A 25,936-nucleotide genomic window follows, 5' to 3' on the forward strand; every position below is an offset into this window, starting at 1 on the left:
GATAAGTAGCTTCACAGAATCGTCTATCAAAATGTGTGATCTTTTCCAGCTTTTACAGATTTCTACATTGTCTTTCATCACTTTCTTCGAATTATCTTGTAAAGGAAATTTAGGATTTTAGAACCATTGGTGTCTTTTTATATATGAATTTTTAGTCTGAAACTAACAATAATATTAATTCTATTTTATATTTTTTAGAAATTTACTAATTATAAATTATTTTCACTAACTTAATTCCAATTAATTTATTCCAGGTGCTTAACTCTTTAAAAAAGTAAAACCAATGATATCTGTGAGGGATTTTTCTTCAGACACATTTGAACATATTTACAAAGAAATATCATATCACCATCCTCATTTAAGAGTCAATAAAATTTTGAATAATAATGGAAGCATATATTCATGTCACTAGAATGCACATTTTTTTCAAAGACAGAGTCTGTTCCCTGTTCTCACAATATGCCAATAGAAAAATCATAATGAGTAATCTTTCCTTTCAAGCTTATATTTTAACCTCAGTGTCACTGATAGCTAGATAGTAGATACATAGTACATATTTGTTTACTGGTTTACTGAACAAATGATGTGTGTGTGTGTGTGTGTGTGTGTGTGTGTGTGTGACTGCAGAAATATGTAGCCATTAATCAGTTAAGTGTCTCAAATCTCTGGGAGCATAGTGAAGTGATAGCTAACATATTCTTCTTTAACGTTATAGTCATATTTGTGTAGGTCATGTTCTGAAGCTTATATAATTGCATTAGAGTACAGGGTCTAAAACAAAATAATGATCTGATGAATAAATGATGGAACTAGCTCTCTGCTCGTGTTATTAAGTAGAACAATCTAATGCATATTTGGAAATAATAGAAACCATGAAATAGATTTTTACCACCTGTCTACTAATGGATCTAATTAACTATTTACTGGGCATCCTGTATGCTACAAACCATAAGAATTGCTTAAGAGTCAGTGATACATACTACTAGACATTCATATGCCTTCATGGAGCTCAGGCTACTGTTTGGAAGACTCACAATTAATTATACTAATATAAGTTAGATATTCGAAGTATACAAAGATGGAGAATATAATCCCATGGAATTTATATCCATGTGTTTTAGATGTGACATAAATTACGGATTCTCCAGTACCAATCCAAATTTTAGATATTAAAGTGGAACCACTAAACAAAAGGCTTCTAGTATCTATCAATTTATTTGAAAGGAATTATTTTTAATAAGGAGGATTCACACACACACACACACTTACACAAAACTAGTTAAACTAGATGGCTTTCAAAGTCTTTTGTTAATGGTTGGGTGTTATATGATTCCTCATATGGAATTTGATGGGGTATCAGGCTTCATCCTTCTGCAGTTGACAATATGAGGAGAGATTATGAGGCTGGAGAAGCGCTGAAACACATGGGGGGAAGTACAGAGTGAGCTGCTGGATTTGAATAGGAGACTTGAGCTCTGCCCAGTACAATACAAAGCATTTAGAAATTTTAGATTTGGTGACTATTATTTAAAAGTAATTTATCTTCATTATATTACATATATCTTTATAAATGTTTTCTCTGATCCTGGGCCCCTAAAGGATATTTGAAGTAAAATTTATGTTTCCCTTTTAGCACCTTTTTAAGGCATAGAACAGGGAAGGGCGAAGAGGGCATCAACACTGAGTTAAATAAAATAAATTGTGACCCGGAATTGAATAGAAAGTAAAGTAGAGAAAGTTTATAAAATTGAAACATTAAATGAGAAAAACAATTTTTCTTGCTAGAATGATATAAAATATTGATGTGTAATGGCAGAAAATAATGGTAGCACAATTTATAAAAAAATGAGCTTGGTAATAGTACCTCTGAGTAAAGTTGCTAGTAGTTGTCCTTATTGAAAAGCAGAGTTTGTATTATATTGATGGAGCACTTTACTACCACAAAATTGATAGAATGTAGTTTGTCTTATATCTCTTTGTGAATCAGAAGTCATTTTGGGAATATCGTTTGTCTGAACCTCATACTTTTCTATGCTCACCCTATTTAACATACAATATTGTAGTCTTTAGTCAAAAGTCCTGTATTCTCCTTTATGAAATGCATTTATTTTAAAAGGCAGCAACAGTGTTTTAGACACAATTAAAAGTAATATGTAAAATATGGACTTTAAATATGATTCAGTGAATAAAGCCACTTGCTGCCAAACCCAAGGACCTGAGTTCAATCTCCAGGACCCACATGGTAAAAGGAGAGAAGTGACTCCTACAAGTTGTCCTTTGACCTCCTTATTCACACTGTGACATGTAACACTACAACAGAAATTAATACATTTAATAGAATAAGATGTATAGTAACTTCAGAATGACTTTATTCAAATATTCTATGGTTGATAGGTCTGCAAATTGTGGCACCCTCCAAATGATGATTTTCTTATACTGTATCAGGGAATGAGATGGTAAAACAGATACACAAATTTTAATTTTATTTCAGTAATTGTAATTTATTTTTCTCCCCTATGCCTTTGTACTCATGATTGAACTTAGGACTGTGTGCATGTAAAGCAGGCTTGCTATCACTCAGCTACACCCACATCTTCTGAAATAATCTGAACTTTTTGCACTAGAGTTAAGAATGTGTAAATGCAATAGTTTAGGTTAATGCTTAAGTTTTGATTCAGCTAGAATATATGAGCAACAAAAATGAGACTTTATGGGTTCAAAACAAAGAGGACACAAAGTTGAGTGGATATGGAAGGGGAAGAGGTGGGAGAGGACCGAATATGATGCATTGCACAAAATTTTCAATTGACCAACAAAATTGTGTGAATAAATATTTGATTCGAGAAAAAGGCCACATACATAGCATTTTTCTTAGTTATAGTGAATCCAAAGAAAGCAGAAATAAAATGATGTACTTGGAATGAGTTTTCTTTGTTCCTCATGGGTTTCCAGCAGTTGCAGAAATGCTAATAAACATTATGTTTTAGTCTACATCTCACAACTCTTCAGCCCTCTCTTCTGGTTTCTTGATTCGAGATTTATACTGTACAATCTTGTACAGTCTGAATTCTGGGACTCACTGTCTCAGGCTTTCGTTTTGTATATTGATACCAGGGATCACATAGCTTGAAGGGCAAGGAGTAATTTAGGAAATCTTTACAACAGCTGGTTTGTATTGCAAAGTACTGGCTTACAAATGAAAGCTAAACTGAAAATTAATCCTTGGTGGCTTTAATATTAGCCGTAAGTACACGGTAAAATTTATTGTAAAATGTTGGTTTTTCTTATTAATCCCGACAGCACACAGTCTCTAGTGTAAGATTCTATTTATTCTTGACAAATAAGATCTAGAAAGCAAATGTATCAAGTCATGGTATTTGTGTTTTATCTTTGTTTTCCAACAGTTCCAGACCTGGCAGGCCCCCTAAGCGTTCTCTGGGAGTGTTGCAAGACAATGCCCGCCTTCTGCCCCATGCAGTTCCAGGCCTTTTATCTCCAGGACTTATCACTCCAACAGGTAATTTGATCCAACTGATGATCAGTCTTGTCTCTTCTTACTGCCCAAAGTTTGAAAGAAACTATTATCGGTGTAACTTCCCTGTCCTTTAAAGCTTTTTCACGCTCTACTAGAGGTGGAATTATTGAATATTTTGAGTATTCAGGCAAACATGATTTAAAAAAAAATTCAGTGACACAAAGTAAATTGATATGATTTTCTAAATGTCATTTCCTTATAAGAAATCTCTTTCTGTATGTATACTGTGTGCTGGGAGAAAAGATGTGGGATGAAAAATGTACATCATCAGGAAATTTCCTGTCAGATGCTTACCTTATATACCTCACCAATATTCATTTTGTCTGTTGTGGGTGTCTATGTATATTATTAAAGTTACTATACCAGCTAAAGAATGTGGAAAGAAAATGCATTCCATAAAGAAGAACAGTATATTAGTAGTAATACTGTGGATGATCATTGCCCTGAATAATATTTTACAACACTGAAGTAATCTAATAAAACTAATTTTATTAATTATTATAGAACTCTTTTGATATTCTAAAAGTGCCCATGAGCATCCAAAACACTTGAAAAATTAGCCTAATCATTCTCTAATAGAATCAAAAATGTTTAAAATTATTATAGCAGGAAAACATTTAATAAAGACATTATCTGTCTGTCTGTCTGCCTGTCTATCTATCTGTCTCTTATCTGTCATCTATCAATAACACAAATTTATAAATCACTTACTTTGGATTTTAATGCCTTACGAAAAGGGACAAATTTATGAGTAGTGGTCTTGGTCATCTTAGAATTAAAGAAAAAAGATATAATAACATAATAACACACAACTAGATATAAGGTGGAAAAAATTCACAATGATAGAAGCAAGTAAACCCCTCTCATAAATTGGGTAATGATCAGAAAGACTGAATTTTTGATCTGTATTTTGGAGGGTTAGTGTTAGATGTGGAGAATCAAGGGATGGCACTCCAGACATAAAGAAGCACAGAAGAGATGAGACAGTGATTATTTTCACAGGGGGAATAAAAACAAAATGAAGGGGAATAAAGCAAGGAATTGAGGTGGGAGGCTTATAACTGATGTGCTTTGAATAGAAGGAAATAAATGACGGTGAAACTTGCATTTTATTTACCATATTAAGCTGTTTTCTCTTTTCTTATAGACCAGACATTTCTAAATATATTTCAGAACTCTTTTTCTTTTCTTTTTTATTTTATTCCTTTTCTTTTTGGTTGCTCACATGAAAGTGTGCAAAGAGGTCAGGCACTTATGTCTCAGTGTCTCATGTGTTTAAATGTATACCATTTCATTTTTCGTTAAAACATTTTATGTACTAAAGGAATCATTACTAAAAGAAATAAGTAAATATATTAAAATCAATTGCTATGTAAGGTAGATAAAAATGAAACTAAGGGCAGAAAGGATGAACAGTTATCTCCTTTCCAGAAAGATATACTGAGCATCTGAATGAAGTCACATTCAGTTCAATGGAAAAGATGTTCCAAAGTGATTTATTAATAATAATTTGTTGATTAATAATGATTGGACGTAGATGTAGAGCTAGTAGAATAACATGATTAATATTGTTTGGGCAGTATGTTGGGTGATGGTGTCATTGGTTAAGAAAGAATTTGGGAATGGAAAATTAATAACTTTGGGGAATTAATAACTTTGATGACTTAAAATATTTACAAATATATAATATATAAATTTTTATGTATAATACATAATACAATATGTATAATATATACAATTTCATATATTAATAAACATTGTCTTATAAATATAGCCACATACAGATGAAAAAGTACTTTCTGAGCTATATCTTAATGCTTAACAAATAATCTGTATCTAGATAGTAAAATATATTATGCCTAAAAGCAATACTATGTAAATAATCTAGTGTGAGTTCAGATTTTTAGACAACATGGAAATGAAAGAACAAATGATTAAAAAGCACCTTATAGATAATTTACTGTTTAGTAACCATTAGTAATTTACCTATTTGGGGTAAATATCTAATGCATATTAAGTTCCTATGGCACTAAATGTTTCATATACACTTTATTTTATCTTTATAGTATTCTTATGGACATTGCCTTCATTTTTCAAGTGAAATGTGGCTTAGTGAATTTAAATTCAGGCCATAAATTCAGGCAGAGATGTGTTTAATCCCAAGGTGGTTAAAATCTAGAGCCCCAATTTTCTTTGGCATGTATTATTTCCTTCTGTATGATATCAGAGCCTCCAAGTTATACTGGAAATTTGTCTTTTCTTCCTAAAATTCTGTTTTCCTTGGCTTATGCTTAGAATGGGATGACAGAAGTATCAGTGATTTGTATCTAGAAAGGCAAAATATAACTTCTGTAGAGCAGGCAAATAGGAAAATACTGTTCAGTGGAAGATCAAGGAATCTTCAGACTTCCAGAGGGATACTCTTTCTTATTTTGCATGAATTACTTCATATGTCTAAGAATATTTCTTCTATAGTCAAATGTTAGAAAAAATGTTTTACAAGTTCATATGCTAATAATTTGGGGATTATATGTTATTTTTAATTATATAAACCATTTTTGCTTCTATTAGAAAAGGTAACTGTTAGAGAATTAGCTTTCAACTTCACTAAAAAAATTTCATGTCTGAACATATCTACCTTGCTTAAATATTATAAATTTGATTTTAAAGTATTTTTGAAAAATTCAGATGATCTTTATTTTTCATTTTATTTTTAATTTTTGATTTTATTTTTAAGATTATGTTATATTTACATCATTTCTCCTTTCTTTTTCTTCCCTTCAAACTCTTCCATAAACTCCTTCTTGTTTGCTTTCAAATTCACGCCCTTGTTTAGCTTATGTGCTAGGCAGCCATGTTGGTAAGACTTTATAGGTGTAGCCTCTGACATTGCTAGTAAATACAGTCTCACAGGAAACTCCCAGATACTCTAGCTCTTACAGTCTTTCTGTCCCCTCTACTCCAATGTTCCTTGTGCCTTAGGGTACAGTAATGTTTTGTAGTTGTTTCCATTAAGATTGTGCTCCACAAATCATCATCTTATTTGCTTGTGGTTTTCTTGATATTTTTAGTGTACCATTAAATTAGTTATACTTCTTTATTTACATAATCTGATATAATATTGTCTATTATATGTGAATCTTTTGTGATTTATACTTTTCTTTTAAATTTTTTTTTTTTTTTTTTTTTTTTTTTTTTTTTTTTTGGTTTTTCGAGACAGGGTTTCTCTGTGGTTTTCGAGCCTGTCCTGGAACTAGCTCTCCAGGCTGGTCTCGAACTCACAGAGATCCACCTGCCTCTGCCTCCCAAGTGCTGGGATTAAAGGCGTGCGCCACCACCACCCGGCATGTTTAGTCCACTATTTTTTTTTTTTTGAGACAGGGTTTCTCTGTGGTTTTGGAGCCTGTCCTGGAACTAGCTCTTGTAGACCAGGCTGGCCTCGAACTCACAAAGATCTGCCTGCCTCTGCCTCCCGAGTGCTGGGATTAAAGGCGTGCGCCACCACCGCCAGGCCGTATTTCCTCTGGGTTGTATTTTCACAAGCAAGAAAGTTGAGTAATTTAAACTTTAACTTTACTGAGGTGTCTATTACTAGTAAAATGTTCTATTTAATTTACCAAATTGAATATATAAAAATAAGTTTTGCATGTGAGAGAAAATATATATAGATACATTACAGTCCTTGGAGTTTAGCTGGGTACTCTTACATGCACCTACAATTTCCACATTTGAGGGTCTGAGGGAAAACTTTGCCATGAGTTTGAGGGAAATTTGAGGTACAAAGTGACTTACACTATGTAAAGAGGATCTTTTTCAAAATATACTTGAAATGAAGAATACTATGTAGCTAAAATCATTTTAGCAAAATATTTATTAAAAATTATCAACATATAATTACTGAAGATTGGTCTTTGCATGAATATAGAACCTGAGGTCTATTCTTTTTTATATTATTTTTATTGTTTGTTTTATTACTTTTTTAACAGAAAATATTCTTTTTTATTTTTTAAGTTATTCTTCTCTAATACAATACATCCCCAATACAACTTCCTTTCCCTTCTCTCTTCTGAGTTGCCTCCCCCACCTCCCCTCCTCCTTCAGATCCACTACTCCTCCGTTTCACATCAGAAAAGAGCAGGGATATCAACAGACACATCATAACAAGATGCAATAAGACTAGGAACTAATTCTCATACCAATGCTACATGCGGCATCACAGTAGGAGGAAAAGGTTCTCAAGAGCAGACAAAAGAGTCAAGGGACACCCCAACTCCAACTGTTAAAAGTCCCACAAAATCTCCAACCATAATATATATGTTATGTTACGCTAAACAACCATAACATGTATGCGGAGGACCTAGTACAAACTCAAGCAGGCTCCTTTATTTATGCTTCAGTCTCTGTGATCCCCAATGATACCTGGTTAGTTGATTCTGTGGGCCATGTTTTCCTAATATCCTCGACCCCTCTTATCACCCCTCTTCTCCAGGGTTCCCTGAGCTCCACCTAATGTTTGACAGTGGGTGTCTCCATTTGTTCCCATCAGCTGCTGGAGAAAGCCTCTCTAATGATGATTGGACTAGGCACTGATATAGGAAGGAATATAGCACAATATTATTAGAAATTGTATTTGGTTCTACCCTAGGTATCTGAGCCATCCTGCTTCATATTCTTGGTCATCCAGGCAGTGTCAGTCATAGAATCCCTCTCCTGGAGTGAGCATCAATCAAGACCAGTCACTGGTGGCCTAATTCCACAAGTTCTGAGCCACTGTTGCCCCAGAAAATTTTATAGGAAGGGTAGATTGTAGGTCAAAAGTTTTGTGGCTAGGTTGGTGTCCCAGTCCCCCCACTAGAAGTCTTGGTTGGTTATAGAATATGGCCAGTTCAGACTCCATATCCTCCATTACTAGGAGTTTTTCCTAGGATCAACCTCATAGATTTCTGGGAGTTTCCACTGGACTAGATTTCCACATTATTGTGCAATTACCCCCCCACACACACACCGCCCAGTTTCACTAACCCCTTCCCCACACTCTCCCTTAATTACTCCATCCCCTACCTCCTGATTTCTCCGGTTCCCATTTCCACGAGTCCCCAGTAAAAATCTGTTCTATTTTCTCTTCCCAGGGAGATTTGTCTACCTCTCAATCCTAGCCCTTCTGGTTACTTAGATTCCCTGGGCCTGTGGATTATAGCATGATTATCCTTTACTTTATACCTAATATCCACTTATAAGTGAGGATATACCATGCTTGTCTTTCTGGATGTGGGTTACCTCACTCAGGATGGCTTTTTTCTCTAGTTCTCTTTGCCTGCAAACTTCATTTAGTTATTTTTAACAGCTGAGTAATACTCCATTGTGTATCCCATTTTCTTTATCCATTCTTCATTTGAGGGACATCTAGGTTATTTCCACGTTCTGAGTGTAGTGTGGGAAGTCCTTCTGTCTATGTGTTGCTTTTATTGGTTAATGAAGAAAGAAACTGCCTTGGCCTGTTGTTAGGGCAGAACTTAGGTAGGCTTGGAACACTGGACTGAATGCTGGGAGAAAGAAGGTGGATTTAAGTGATGCCATGGATACGCCTCTGAAGATAGACATGCTGAAACTTTGCTGGTAGGCCACAACTTTGTGGTAATGCACAGATTAATGGAGATGAGTTAAATTAAGATGTAAGAGTTAGCCGATAAAATGTTAGAGTTAATGGGCCAAGCAGTGATTTAATTAATACAGTTTCTGTGTGATTATTTTGGGTCTAAACTAGCTGGGCGGCCAGGAAGAACAGGTGGCCTCCTCCTGCATGAGTGTTACAAATAAAGCTGCTATGAACACAATTGAACAAGTGTCCTTGTGGTCTGATGGAGTGGGATAGCTGGGTCTTGAGGTAGATTGATTCCCACTTTTCTGAGAAACTTCCATATTTATTTCCAACATGTCTGTACAAGTTTGCACTCCCAACAGCTATGGAAGAGTGTGCTTCTCTTGCATGAACTTGTGTTTTTGAACTTAGTCATTCAAGTATAAAATGCAATCTCAGAGTCATTTTAGTTTTACTTTTCTTGATGCCTAAGGCTGGAGAATATTTGTTTGATTGTTTCTCAGCCATTTGGGATTTCTCTGTTGAGAATTCTCAGTTTCGATCTGTACCCCATTTTTAATTGGATTAAATGGTTTGTTGATGTCTAGTTTCTTGAGTTTTTTATATATATTTGGATATTAACCCTCTATCAGATGTGGAGTTTGTGAAAATCTTTTCCAGTTCTATAGGCTACCATTTCATCATATTGAAAATGTCTTTTGCCTTATAGAAGCTTTTCAGTTTGATGGGGTCCCATATGTTAATTGTTAGTTCCTGCACTATCAGTTCTCTTCTTAGGGAGTTGTCTCCTGTGCTGATGAGTTCAACACGACTTCCTGTTTTCAATGTGTCTGGTTTCATGTTGAGGTTTTTGATCCACATGGACTTGAGTTCTATGCAGGATGATGGTGATGAGTATGAAAATATTTGTATTTTTCAACATTCAGCCGTTCAGGGCCAATTTTGAACATACTAGTTTTCTTCCAGTTTATATATATTTTGTGGTTTTTATGTTTGCTTGTTTGTTTTTTTTTATTCTTTTTTCCTTTGGGGAGGTCATTTCACCCAGCTCCCAAATAAATATTCTGAGGTTTATTATTACTTATAAATGCCTGGCCTTAGCTTTGCTTATTTCTAGCCAGCTTTTCTGAAATTATCCATCTTTGCCTCTGGGTTTTTATTTTTCTGTTTCTGAATAGCATTCTTACTTCTTTTTCTGCGGCTTGCTATGTGGTTGGGTGACTGGCCCCTAGTGTCCTCCTCTCCTTGTTCTCTTGCTCCTTCTTCTGAGATTTCACCCCCATCTATTATCTCTACCTGTCAGCTCCACCTCTCCTGTCTCTTGCTTAGCTATTGCCTGTTCAGCTCTTTCTTAGACCATCAGGTGCTTTAGAGAGTTAAAGTATCACAGCTTTGGGATGGAGAGATGATGGCTCAGTGGTTAAGAGTGCTGGCTGCTCTTCCAGAGGTCCTGAGTTCGGTTCTCAGCAATCACATGGTGGCTCACAACGATCTGTAATGAGATCTGGTACCCTCTTCTGGCCTGCAGGCATACATGGAGGCAGAATGTTGTATACATAATAAATACATAAATAAATAAATCTTTGAATAAAAAAGAATCACAGCCTCACAGTTAAACATATGCAACATAAATAAAAGTAACACATCTTTACACAATTAAACAAATGTTCCACATCATAAACAAATGAAACCCATCTTAAAATAATATTCTATAACATTCCTCATTTGTCCAAATAAAAAGTAAGATTTTAACTTTGACATAGTAAAGTTATACATAATAAAAACAGTTAACAAGTAAGAATTATTTCAGTGCATTTGCATTTAACAAATTCAGGGAAAAATACTTATTTTAGGGAATCCAAGTCCTAACTTACTTTATTTCAGAATTAGAGAAAACCGCAACTATAACTATCTAGTTTTCAGCTCCATCCAAGACCCCAGAAGGAATTAATATTACCTAAGTAAACAAGAAGTGCATTGCAAGCAACTTCCAAGTCTCTAGAAATGACAGAGATATCTGGCTACCTGGACAGTTACCCAAAGTTTCTAAGCAATGTCGGGGCATCCATCTTCAGTCTACAGGTCTAGTTTATCTGGCAGACTTTTTAGTGAAGCAGGACATTTGAAGGACTGTATTGTTTTGCAGAATTCAGCAGTCATTTTACTGTGTATCCTACATGTCCAGTCTGCATAACATCAAATCAAGCAGTCAAAGCAAAAACAGTTTCTTTGACCAGTGGCTAACCTTGCCACAATAAAAGCAAACTTCTATGGAGTTTCTTCAATGCCCATCATTTTCTCTGAAGTAAATCAGTACTGCCAGGAGCAGATGTGTCTCATTGTCATGAGAATTACTAGGTTAACAAAACATTTTAAATGCCATATTCGGTAGCTCTTTGAAGTGTTTGAAAACCATTTATCTATCTAAAATCTTTCTATTTATCTTAGAAAATATACCTAATGTGACTACAAGTTGATTATGATAGATTAACTACTAACCTAATTTCATATTTATACATTGCATTTTAAAATTATCTGCATAAGCACAATACAAACAAGAGTAGAAACATACAGTAAAACAAAAGTAACTTTAAATTTATATCAAATTTTTAAAAAATTTTTTAACTTTAATTTTAACTTTAATTTTGTATACCAAAATCAATGACAATGCAAATATCTGAGATTAATAGTTGTTTTTATTCTATATTTTTATATTTAGAAACATCCATAACCCACCAAATAAACAAAAACCTCCCACAATGCAACTCTTGGTAATGTGGATGTTGTTTTCTCTAGACTGCTTCCTGGTGTCTGTGGACAAAGTATCTTAAGGGTCCCTGAGAAAATTTGAGATAATAGCCAAGTCCTGGGAATTCTAGCTGTCACTTTTTTTTTTTTTTGGTTTTTCGAGACAGGGTTTCTCTGTGGTTTTGGAGCCTGTCCTGGAACTAGCTCTTGTAGACCAGGCTGGTCTAGAACTCACAGAGATCCGCCTGCCTCTGCCTCCCAAGTGCTGGGATTAAAGGCATGCGCCACCACCGCCCGGCCCTATCTGTCACTTTTGTTGAGAGATATCACCTGTCAACTTTTGGGAGGTCTCCCTTGATCAAACCAGATCCATATCAAACTGGAACTAATCCACAGCTTCTTGTTTCCTGTGGTATACAAAGCAAAACCACTTCTCCAAATATTTTTGATTTCCATTTGACAAATACTCTTTTTGATTTTTTAAAAGTTAAGGCATACCTACAGAAAATAGGCTGCTTAATTTCAGCAGTCTCTCATTGATGGAGGAAGGTCATTGGTTAAATAATAAAGAAACTGCTTGGCCCTCATAGGTTAGAACATAGGTGGGTGGAGTAAACAGAACAGAATGCTGGGAGGAAGAGGAAGTGAGACAGATGCCGTGCAGCTGCTCGCCAGGCCAGAAGTCATACAGCTTCTCTCAGGGCAGACGCAATGAAGCAAGCTACCAAGAAAACATGCTTTACTCTATTCTTTCCCAAGCCTTCTCAGGCTTTCTGTGGATCCAGTTATCCCACATTGGGGGCCATTCTGTAGTGGGAGCTGTGGGCTGCGTTCCTGCCGCCCCAGCTCCTGGTCGCCTGGCTAGCTTATACTCTGAAATAACAACACACAAACTGTATTCTTTTAAACACTGCTTGGCCCATTAGCTCTAGCCCTTACTGGCTAATTCTCATATCCTGATCAACCCATCTCTAATAATCTGTGTAGCACCAGTCTTACCGGGAAAGATTCAGCATGTCTGACCTGGCGGCTTGCTTCATTGCGTCTGCCCTGAGAGGAACTGTATGACTTCTGGCCTGGCGAGCAGCTGCATGGCATCTGTCTCTGAGAGGAGCTGCCCTGCATCTAAGCTCACTTCCTCTTCCTCCCAGCATTCTGTTCTGTTTACTCCACCCACCTATGTTCTAACCTATGAGGGCCAAGCAGTTTCTTTATTATTTAACCAATGACTTTCCTCCATCATTTCATTGAATTTCAAGTGATTTAGCAGCTGTCCTTTGCTTTTCAGCAATAAAAATTCAAAATCAACACAATAGCATACAGGATCCAGACTCACTGTGTTTTACCATCTTCACATGGCTTTCTTCTTTTATATTAATTTTAACTGTCGCTTTAAGGACTTTGTTTTCTTTAAACCATTTCTTTCTTTCTATAACTGCTTATGCACTATACCCAAGGCTTGTGACCCTGTAGGAGGTAGGTGACCAAGAACTGCATTAATTATTTGTAGAACTCTATAATGCCAATGTTTACACTATTGTAGGTATTTGTGCTTAGTTTTTTTGTTTCTATTTAGCATTAAAAATGGAGTTTAAGTGCTCTGCTGTACAGCTGAGTTTATTAAAGGAGCCATATCTTTTTTTATCCAGCTTTCTCTGGCCCTACACAGAAATTTGGCCCTGCGTTGGTATACCAAAGTGTTTTGGAATTTTCTTTAACTCTCTCCCCATGTTGGAATGCTGAAATGTAGTTGGTTGTTTTTTACTCTTTTGGCTCTTTACCTCTTTTGGGGGCCCACCACCCTGCTGCCAAATAAATCAGACAGAGTCTTATTCTTTCTTATAAATGCCAAGTCTTAGTTTGGATTGTTTCTTGCCAGTTTTGTTTATCTTAAATTACCCTAGCTACTTTTTGCCTTTGGGCTTTTTTCTTTTCTTACCTCTTTATATCTCACTTTCACTTAGTTCCTGGCTGGCTGGGTGGATGGGTGGTTGGCCCCTGATCACCTCCCCCTTCTTCCATCTTGTCCCTTCCCTCCTTGCTCCTTCATTGCCCATACCTTCCTTCTTGTGTCTCCTCCTTTTTTTTTTTTTTTTTTTTTGGTTTTTCGAGACAGGGTTTCTCTGTGGCTTTGGAGCCTGTCCTGGAACTAGCTCTGTAGACCAGGCTGGTCTCGAACTCACAGAGATCCGCCTGCCTCTGCCTCCCAAGTGCTGGGATTAAAGGCCTGCGCCACCACCGCCCGGCTCTCCTTCTATTTATAATCTCTGCCTGCCAGCTCTCCAACCTTTCTCCTGCCTTGCTATTGGCCATTCAGCTCTTTATAAGACAATCAGGTGTTTTAGACAAGCAAAGAATCAGAGCTTCACAGAGTAAAACAAGTGAAACAAACAAAAGCAAGACATGTTACATCATTAAGAAAATATTTCACAGCATAAACATATGTAACTCACCTTAAAATAATATTCTGCAACATGTTGATTCATGTCTGGGTCTTCAACTTGATTCCATTCATCAACATGTCTGTTTATGTGCAAAATACATGCATATTTTATTACTAAAGTTCTATATTCTTTAAAGTAGTGGCATATATTCTTTTTAGTAATATACCTATGTGAACATAAAAATATAGATATGCTATCAAAACAGATGTAGATAAATAGAAAGATACAGTTCTATATGATTTTATTTCATTGAACATGTATTTATTGAACAATGTGTTCTCTATTAAAATAATATAACAAAACATAAGAAACACTACAATTTATTTTGTGAGTCATTGTTTTCTAAAATTCCATCTTGACATTTTCCCTAGTCATCTTCAAATGATAACATTAAACTGCATTTTAGTTTCATGTAATTAAACTACTGATATTATCTCATTATATATCTTTTCTCTTATTCATATATCATCAAAATCTTAGTCCCTTGACAGAACAGTCATACAAATAGCATATTTTTCTAAATAAGATTTGTGATGTACAAGAGGGAAAAGGAACACCAATTTCTTAAACTAACTTTTGCGTTTTTTGATCTATGTAATTTTCAATTTCCTCAAAGATGAGTACTGCCTTCTCCACAGATTATGAAGCCTTTAAAAAAGACAGATGTGGAAGCAGACCTGAGAGAGCTTTACACTGACAGCTTACAAAGAAGTAATAAAATGATTCTGATGGAATTTCTGTAGTATTCACTCCTGAAAGGTGGTTGAATATTTAGTTTAGTTTTGTTTTCTTTGTTTGTATATTGTGATAAAATATCTTTTGAACATCGGCAGTCATCCCAATCTCCATGGTTTTAATTCTACAATGAACCATGCCTAGAATGGTGAATTCAACACTCAATTCAAGTCAGAATAATTATGACTAGCTTTGATAGTATGGTGCCATTTTTATTTTCAAGTTAGCCTGATTGCATTATTGGAATGAATATTTTTCAATTTTAATGATGTATGAAAATATCACACTCATTAAACTTGAAAACTAAGAAGCAGTCATAAAGATACATCTCATACTATTCTCAATAGTAGAAGAAAAGGGTAAACACAATCTAAACAGACCAAATCAATATTTGTGATGTTATGATATATTTAATATATGTATTTGTTTGGGGCTTTTTAATAAGCAGTATTATAAATTATAATAAATGTTACATGAATACTAAATAATTTCCCATATTTCACTGAGTTTTATTTGTATCTTATGTGTTTGCAAAGAACTATGGCCTAGAAAAAGCTGGACTTTCCAATTTTGAATTTTTAGATAGTAATTATATTAATTTTTGGCAATTTCATACAATATATATTTTATTCATAATTATTCCCTCCACTATCCCCTTCAGATGCCCTCCCATCATCTTACCTACCAAACTTCATGCTCTTGCTACCTTCTTTTTTTCAAACTCATCAAATCTATTTGTGTTGGCCTAGGCATAGGAAGTGACCTAGAATGTGGTTAGTGTACTAAGTGCCCCACCATTGAAGAAAACAGACTTTCTGTCTCTTATCAGCAATGAACTGCTAGTAACTTTCCAGCTATAAGTTCATACCTATATCCCTTTCTCTGTGTTGGGATTTTGTCTTGTTTAAGCTTGTGGTCTTATGCATACTGCCTCAATCATTTGAAGTTCACATGTCTATCTGCCTTGATTTTTCAGGAATACAACTTTCTTGAGGTCAGATTCTTTGTACCATCTCTGTTTCTATAATATTTCACATTTTCTTATCTTTTCTTTCTCTTAGATTCTTGAACTTTGTGGAGAGAGATATGATATAGATAGCTGGTTCAGGGCTGAAATTCTGAAATATCCTAATTTGTATCATTACCAGTTGTGGGTCTCTGTTTTAATTGTTGCCTCACAAAAATATTTTCCTAAGGACTGAATTATGCACTGATCTCTGGGAATAGCAATAACTAATTAATACAATGTCCATTTAACAAAATAAAAATAGAAGCTTTCCTGCATTTTGGCCTCATTTAGAGTATCAGGTTTGGGTTCCAAATTGAGAAGTGAGCCTTAAATACAATTAAATATGAATGATTGCTCTCATAAAATTTGTGCCACTATTGTATCAGTATATTTTGTAGACCACTATTGCATCAATATATTTTGTAGAGAGGACATTATTGTAGCTTTCAGGGATTAGACTGACTATTATTTTTCTCTGCTAGTAGTATGTATAAGACCTTTCATAACTATGAAATCTAGACAGTAAGGATGAAGCTTCCAGTTGAGTACAGGTAGATTTCTCAAAGTTCTATGATTCAATTGTATGACATCTTTGTTGTAGAAAGCTGCTTGTTCATTTCTAGATGCTTAGCCCCAAAATAAACACACAGAAACTGTATTAATTAAAGCTTGATCCATTAGCTCAAGTTTCTTATTGGCTAACTTTTACATATTAATTTAACCCATTTCTATTTGTCTGTGTATCACCAAGTGGCTGTGGCTTACCTGGTAAAATTTCAGCGTCTGTCTCCAGCAGGGCTACATGGCTTCTCTCTGACTCTACCTTTTTTCTCCCAACATTAAGTTTAGTTTACCCTGCCTACCTAAGTTCTGCCTTGTGCAGGCCTAAGACAGTTTCTTCATTAACCAATGGTATTCACAGCATACATAGGATAATACTACATTACCTCCCCTTTTCTGTTTAAATAAAAAGGAAGGTTTTAACTTTAACATAGTAAAATTACATAAAACAGTTATCAAGCAAAGATTACAGTTACAATATTTATATCTATTTTATCTTTTATCGTAATGAAGGAAAACTTTAACTATCTATTCTTCAACTCCATCAAAGACTCCAGAAGAACACAATATTACCTAAATAAAGAGGAAGTACGTCGTAAGTAACTTCCAAAACTAGAATTGACAGAGACCTCTTGATGTTTGCAGTGCCACCCAAAGTTCTTTTGTACCATTGTGGCATCCATCTTCAGCCTATAGGCCCATAGTATTTGTCAGACTTTTTCATGAAGCAGGAAATTTCAAAGACAGTTCTACCTATATTGGCAGTTTTTCAGTCACTTTCTTCTGTGTCCTATGTCTATCAGATCCATGAAGCAGAAACCCTAAAGTACTGTTTACCTTCTTTAGGCAACTTCAGCAGTCATTTATCTGTGGGTTCCACATGTCCAGTTCAAACAGCATAACATCAAGCAGACCAGAAAAGAGCAGCTTCTTGCCCAAATGGCTAACCAACACCATAAGGTGCCTTTTTGCTGCCCATCATCCTCTTGAAGTAATTGGTGCTGCCAGGAGCATATGTGTCTCCCTGTCATGAAAAGTCATAAATGCCTAAATGCCATATTCTGAAGGTCTTTGAAAGATTTGAATAATACCTATCTAACTGAATTATATCTCTGTATATCTAGAAAACCTAACATGACTACAAGCTTGACTATTATAGATGACTATATATTAACCTATATTTCTTAATTATACATTACATTTTTAAATAATCTGCACAAACAGAATACCTTAATCAAGAGCAGAAATGTACATATAACAAAATTGACCTTAAATTTGTAGCAATAAACCAAGATCCATACAAATGCAAAGTATTCATCTCTATATCATATTGCCCTTTAAATGTAAAAGAAATATATAAACAGTATTTTGGAATATGAACATATTTCTCTCCAAACTGCTTCCTGCTTTTTGTTGGGTAAAATATTTTCTTTTGGGGGATTTTGATGGAGACCTTTTGGGTGATCTTGGTCCACCAAACCACATTAGTCTGGAAGGATTCCACAGGTTCTCATCCTCTGTGGAAATAAAAGAAGAACCTCTTTTCCAAAGCAACAAATCCTTTGGAGTCAAGATACCTTTATGTTGTAACTTAGCAGCCCATACAATGAAATGTCTCTCTATATTTAGTTCCTTCACCATCAAAACATTAAAAAAACATAATAATATACATAATCCAGACTTTTGTGTATATTCCATCTTTACGTGACTTATTTTCCTTACTCTACTACTTTTTCTATAAATTTAATATTTATTTTATTATCTTTACTTGTTTATTCTATGACTGTACTCTGTCTCTTTAAAGATTTTGTTTTATTTTTTAAACAATTTCCTCCTTTATATAGCTCTCTATAGTCTTCCTTCTTGCTCCCAAGCCTTTGTACATTTATTCAACATTATGACCCATTTAGAGGTCTTTTTTATTTGAATCTGTCTTTATTGTGTATCTGTAATTATTTTCTGATCAGGACTGCTTCTTAAAATGATAATTGTGCATAGCTAGGGCCAACATGGCCCTACCTGTTGGCTCTCCCCAGTCAACATGGAGGAAGCATGTCTAGTGCTTCAGATACTGCCCAGTAGGAGCCATCCTCACCACCTCAACTCTGGGAAGCACCATGCAGCATATAAACCCCTTTTATATGAGTAAAAGCTAAATCTTCCATGCAGCATACTTCATGGCCTGGAAATATCTCTGTGTACTGTAGCAGGAACCTGTAATGTTCTCCTACTTGTGCATGACTAGTAGACCTGATCCTGCTCCCTGCCCAGTTGGGGAGCGATGAGCCATGAGCATGGTCTCAGCTACTTTCCTTCGATCCCAAGTGGGCATATAAGAACCCGTGCCCACAAACACCATTCAAGTACTCCGTCTTCTGAAAGAGCCAGAGCAGTTTGAGCTGCCATTTTGAAACCATGTGGTTTTTCCATGAATCAGGAAGACCTTTCTTAAAGGAGCTGCAGCATGCCACCAGCAGGCTGAGCACATCTGAAAAAAATTCAGCTACACTTTGGCTTTTTTTAATGTCTAGAATTCTTTTCTAAGCCCTCTTAGGTTTTATGTGGATTTAGCTAGTACATGTTGGAGCGCCAATTTTTTGTAGAAAGCCACTTGTTCTTTTCAGTCTGCTCAGCCCGAAAATAACCACTCAGAAACTATATTAATTAAATCACAGCTTGGCCCATTAACTCTAGCTTCTTGTTGCCTAACTTTTGCACCTTAATTTAACCCATTTCTATTAATCTGTGTATCACCACGTGGTGTAGCTTACTTGGTAAATTTCCAGCATGTGTCTCTAGCGAGGCTACATGGCTTTTCTCTGATTTTGCCTTCTTTCTCCCAGCATTCAGTTTAGTTTTCCTTGCCTACCTAAGTTCTGCCTTGTGCAGGCCAAAGACAGTTTCTTTATTAACCAGTATTATTCACAGCATACAGAGGAGAATCCCACATCAAATCTTAAGCAATAGTGTCCTACTGTCAAATTCTAGAGGGTAAATAATAGCACTGTTGTTAGCCTGTTATATTTGTAATATTCTATGAGAAAATACTGGCTAACAACTCAAAATAAGGTAAACTATTGCTGATATTGAGTTTTGTATTTAGTAGCATATGGTATCTAGTTGTGGGCATTGCCCCCATTATAGCACAATTTCATTTAAACTCTTTATATATGTATGGGTTTCAGAAATCTTCAACAATAGTTGATTTCCATATGGACATTCAAAAGGCCTTTGGTGCTAGTTATTCCTCCCCACATTATCTCGTTACAATGTCTTTTTATCACTCACTCATTTAATCTTTCTTTTACTTTACCCCTTCCAATTTTTAATATTGTATTCTATTTCCCATTCCTTGAAAGATTCATCTGATATTCCAAATGAAATAAATATATGTAAAGTATAAACGATGTCTTCCAAAAATTAGGGAAAACCTGAGATGTTTTTCTTTGGAGGTTTGTGTTCTCTCACTAAGGATGTTTATTTCTAGTTCAATTAATTTACTTGTAAATTTTGTAATTTTGTTTTTCTTAATAGCTCAATAATATTCAACTATATAAATGTTCCATATCTCTTTGTTGTCCATTCATTAGTCTATTGGCATTTTGGTTATTTTCATTTCTTGGATATTGTGAATAAAGAAGCAATGAACATGGATAAGCAAGTTTTTCTATAATAATGTACAGAGTCTTTTGGGATTATTCCCAAAGATGATATAGCTAATACCTATGATAAGCCTATTTTCAGTCTATGAGGAACAGCCATACCAATTTCCACTGTGTCTGAACCAGTTTGCAAGCCCCCAAACAGTAAATGTTCCCCTTTCCTCACATCTAAGCCAACAATATTCTTATATTTATATGAGAAGGTTTATTAAGTATTACAGAGATAATTGTTAATATGTTATGGTATAAGCATTATAATCTTCATCGTCATCTACAACATCATCAAATCTCCCCTTGCTCTACATCAGAAATAACTTCTGATTTGTTTTTGTGTCAGTCACTCATGAAGAGGCAAAAATATAGCCAAAAGCATGAAAATTAGTATTTTAGGCTAAAATATTCTGCTACTGATATAAAAATGCATTAAGACATAAACATTCACACACACATTTTCTTCCTTTTGCCCATTTTGACTGAGGTAAAGTGAAATCCTCAAAATAATTTTCCTTTGTATTTCCATGATGACTAAGAATTTTTTTTTAAAAAATAAACCATTTGTATTTCAACTTTTAAAACTCTATTTGTTTTTAGTTCCCTGCTTCATTTTTAAATATGTTGATTGTTTTGTTGAATTTTTAACAGATGTATATAATTGATAGTTTTTTCCTCACATTCTATAGGCTCTTTACTGGAATGATGGTATCCTTGAGCATACAGAAGTATTTTTTTTCACATGGTCCCATTTGTTAATTTTTGGTATTCATGACTTAGGTATCAAAGTTCTCTACTATATGAAGGAATTCAATAGTATTAGCTACTTTTTCCATCTAGTAGTTTCACAGTATCATGTTCTGCGTTTAATTGTGAATTTTGTTTTAGTGTAGGATGTTGACAGTAGAATGAGCAATGACAGGCTTAAATATCCCTCATTCATAGTAAGAAATTTTTTATATTTGTTGTTTTTCTCAGTTTTTCATTTCTCTGTTAATATCTTAGTGCATTTTATATGAGTAGTATAATATTTTAACCTAAAATAACAACTTTAGGCTTTTGAAAATATTTTTACTTCTTCATAGAATAGAAATAGAATAAAAATCTCATCTGATTTCTGATGTAGAGTGAGGGAAGATTTGGAAATTAAACACTTTTTGGATGATGGTGAAAATTATAATCATTATTTGGTAACATTAACAATAATCTCTGCAATACTTTATAAATATTCTCACATCATTGTGTTTCATTTTAAAACACGCACACACACACACACACACACACACACACACACACACACACACACACACGCATGTATCTTCCCTTAGGTTTACATTTAAAAAGAAGTGTTTCAAATTCTTATTTAATACTCTTAATCATATTAGGAGATTTGCTTTGTAAATTATTATTACTATGTTTTTGAAGATCTAACCCAGGTCATTGCAGATGATTCAAACAGATTCTACCGATGAAGTCTAACCTCTTTCCGGGGTTAACACTGTTAGTATGAGCAAGCAATGAGTGAAGAAAATGACCTTTCAAGAAGTTCAGTAACATTCCCTAAATAACTGAAATCCTAAGACATGAGGTAGCAGTTTCAAAGCCTAGATGCATTTAGATTACAAAGCTCAAAAACCTTGAATGATCTCTTGAAAAAAAATGGACTTTGAAAATTTCAATTATGAAACGTCAGGGTCATACTGGAATTTATTTTATTACAATCAGATTACAATTAGTAACAAATATCTGTTGTTTCAGACTAGGCAATCCTGGAAACAATATAGCTAATTAATTACTGCTAATCATGTTCTTTATTCTCAAATAAGGTTGATTTGATTTTTGATGATTATTGTAATAGGTGACAGTGCAGGATAGCTTGTATAAACTAGTTGATGGTTGATACTATTGTGTGTAGATATATTTTTTCTTTCAAGATGTAATAATTATGTATTTGCTGAATGTCTGAAATTTACTTTTCACACTGAGAAAATTAACAGTAACAAATTGTTCTGTGTTGCAGTTTCTTGGGTGCATTACTTCAGTAAAGATGTTTAATTAATCAATATAATTAAGGTAATGAAACTTACAAATATTGCCATAATCCAGTTGTCCTACTGCTACTCCATTCACATTGGTTTCCCTCTGTATTGAGAGGATCACTGATGCTAAAACAGTCATTGAGATGAGAATACCACTGCACTCTGCTTTCCATCTGGTTGATCCTGAAGCAACCCCCAAGTGAGATATTACATAAGGAAATCATAATTGTATGCCAAGACCATGGGAATATAGAATAATTTTTTTATCTCTAAGTACCAAGTTTAACTATTGCCCACCACCATACACATCTATATGAAACAAAATACACAATTCTTCCTCTATTCTTTTTCTCTTATTCTTTAAGTGTCTGTTTTTAATGTAGGTTTTTATTTTTTCAAATCAATAAAGTTTACATTTAAAAATCATAATAAAACTTGCTGTTGTATGAAATACTTGACACATAACAAGCTGCCTTGTTAAGTATTTTGATTTATTGGGCAATGTGGATGGATGTACTGAAATAATTCAGTATAATAAAACATACCATTGGGTTTTTTATACAATATTTTATGTAGATGTCAAACAAAATACATTGTTACCCATCTAATAATTCCTGCAGAAAAAAATATTTTATCATTTTGTATTAAAGGGGTGAAAGATAATAATATTTAACACTTATGAATATCATCTGCATATAGGAAAAATGAATTTAAAAAGTAGCTCTGATACCTAGAAAATACCTTTGAAAATTCAGTTTATGTAATATATCCTGTCTTTATTATTAATCAAAGATAGGGGTATAGATGTTATTTTTTTGTAGTGATAATTTTGAAAGTGTTTGATATGTCTTCTTGCAGTGTGTATATTTTAAATAATGTTTTGAGCTCATTTAAATGTATACCTTATATAAGGGAAATTTTTGAGAGTTCTTATGGCTAAATACTTATTGTATAGAAACTGATGGTTGATTAAAAAATTTGTACACATGCAAGTGTCAAAATGATGATCAAATACTGATAGTAAAAATCTTATGAGTCAGTTGGCAGATTGCTTACAATTCAAGCATGAGGATCTCAGTTTAATCCCTAAACACAGGTTTTTGGAAACCCAAGTACTATGTTCTGTTCTGGTATTAAGGGCTGGTAAGAAAGAAGAAGACCCCTTGTTTTGTGAGCTAGCCAGCAAACCCATGAGGCCTACGTTAAGAGAAAGACCATTCCTCAAAAAATAAGGTGGAGTCATTTATTGAACAAGACACCTACCACTGAACTATAGCTGCCACATATGTGCACACATACAAGTTCATACACATGACTAAGTATACACATATACACAGAAATGTCATTAATGCATGCTTCTTTTTTGTCTCAATATACATAGTTCTCTCTGTTTATATTTTCATGTGCCAAATGAATGATTTTTCTATTAATCCAGACTAGTAAATTCTACTTCTTACATGGTAATACAAAGTAAAAGAAAAAAAAGCCTAGATGTTTTCCTTGAGATAGAGCATTTTACTTTGATTTATTACTCATTATATAGCCCAGGCTAGCCCTAAGTATATAAACATTTTATTATGTATCTCAACCTAACAAGGGCTAGAATAACAATTAATGGCTTGTTCAGCTATATTTAGTCAATTTTTGTGTTGTAGATTTGAACTTAGGGCCTATAGCATTTTTAACAAGAGATACACCATGGAGCTACTTTCCAGTCCCACGCCTCTGGATTTATTACATAACAATCCTTAAATGGAAGTTAAGCACTGATTTATGTCTTTCTCTTTATTATGGATCCTCAACAGTGATTGATTATATTTATTTATTACGTTTCCGGCCATTTCTCCCACTCCAACATCTCCCATATCCTCCCCCTCATTCCCTATCAATTTCTTGACCTTTTCTTCAGCTTTTTTTTTTCTTTTTTATTGAAAAAAAAATTCTGCCACCTCCCAGCCTCCCATGTCCCTCCCCCTTCTCCCCCTCCTATTTCCCTCCCCCCACTCCTCTCCCCCTCCATCTCCAGTCCAAAGAGCAGTCAGGGTTCCCTGCCCTGTGGGAAGGCCAAGGTCCTCCCCCCTCCATCCAGGTCTAGGAAGGTGAGCATCTGAACTGGCTAGGCTCCCAGAAGGCCAGAACATGAAGTAGGAGCAAAACCCAGTGACATTGTCCTTGGCTTCTCATCAGCTCTCGTTGTCTGCCATGTTCAGAGAGTACGGTTTTATTCCATTCTTTTTCAGTCACAATCCAGCTGGTCTTGGTGAGCTCCAAATAGATCAGCTCCACTGTCTCAGTGGGTGGGTGCGCCCCTCAGGGTCCTGACTTCCTTGCTCATGTTCTCCCTCCTTCTGCCCCTCATTGGGACCTTAGGAGCTCGTTCCGGTACTCCAATGTGAGACTCTGTCTCTATCTCCATCCAATGCCAGATGAAGGTTCTATGGTGATATGCAACATATTCATCAGTATGGCTATAAGATAGGGCCATTTCAGGTTCCCTATCCTCAGCTGCCCAAGGAACTAACTGCGGACATCGCCCTGGGAACCTGGGAGTCCCTCTAGGTTCGAGTCTCTTGCCAAACTTAAGATGGCTCCCTTAATTAAGATATGTGCTTCCCTGCTCCCCTATCCCCCCATCCTCCCCTTCTCACTTTGTTCTCCCCATCTCCCCCTACCCCCATCCTGCCCCACCCCCAAGATCCCAATTTTTTGCCCGACAATCTTGTCTACTTCCCCTATCCAGGAGGATAACTATATGTTTTTCTTTGGATTCATCTTCTCATTTAGCTTCTTTAGGATCGCAAATTATAGACTCAATGACCTTTATTTATGGCTAGAAACCAATTATGAGTGAATACATCCCATGTTCATCTTTTTGGTTCTGGGTTACCTCACTCAGGATAGTGTTTTCTATTACCATCCATTTGCATGCAAAATTCGAGAAGTCATTGTTTTTTACCGCTGAGTAGTATTCTAATGTGTATATATTCCACACTTTCTTCATCCATTCTTCCATTGAAGGACATCTAGGTTGTTTCCAGGTTCTGGCTATTACAAATAATGCTGCTATGAACATAGTTGAACAAATGGTTCTGTAATATGATAGGGCATCTCTTGGGTATATTCCTAAGAGTGGTATTGCTGGGTCCTGGGGTAGGTTGATCCCGAATTTCCTGAGAAACTGCCACACTGATTTCCAAAGTGGTTGCCCAAGTTTGCATTCCCATCAGCAATGGATGAGGGTACCCCTTTCTCCACAACCTCTCCAGCAAAGACTATCATTGGTGTTTTTGATTCTAGCCATTCTGACAGGTGTAAGTTGTTTTTATTTACATTTCCCTGATCGCTAAGGAGGTTGAACATGACCTTAAGTGTCTTTTGGCCATTTGAACTTCTTCTGTTGAGAATTCTCTGTTCAGCTCAGTGCCCCATTTTATAACTGGGTTGATTAGCCTTTTACGGTCTAGTTTCTTGAGTTCTTTATATATTTTGGAGATCAGACCTTTGTCTGTTGTTGTGTGGTTGGTGAAGATCTTCTCCCAGTCAGTAGGATGCCTTTTTGTCTTAGTGACAGTGTCCTTTGCTTTACAGAAGCTTCTCAGTTTCAGTAGGTCTC

At 35.2% G+C, this 25,936-nt stretch overlaps 1 protein-coding gene across 1 annotated transcript in view; it reads left to right on the top strand.

Annotated features, from left to right (window-relative positions):
- Positions 1-25,936, top strand: part of Dach2 (dachshund family transcription factor 2) — a 525,789-nt gene that overhangs the window by 241,571 nt on the left and 258,282 nt on the right. Inside the window, exon 3 of the mRNA XM_057760701.1 lies at positions 3,405-3,517. Within this exon, the coding sequence (XP_057616684.1) occupies positions 3,405-3,517 (113 nt within the window). The remainder of the gene's footprint in view (positions 1-3,404; positions 3,518-25,936) is intronic.

This window comes from Chionomys nivalis, chromosome X (assembly GCF_950005125.1).
Source record: "Chionomys nivalis chromosome X, mChiNiv1.1, whole genome shotgun sequence".
In the NCBI taxonomy this organism is placed as follows: Eukaryota; Metazoa; Chordata; class Mammalia; order Rodentia; family Cricetidae; genus Chionomys; species Chionomys nivalis.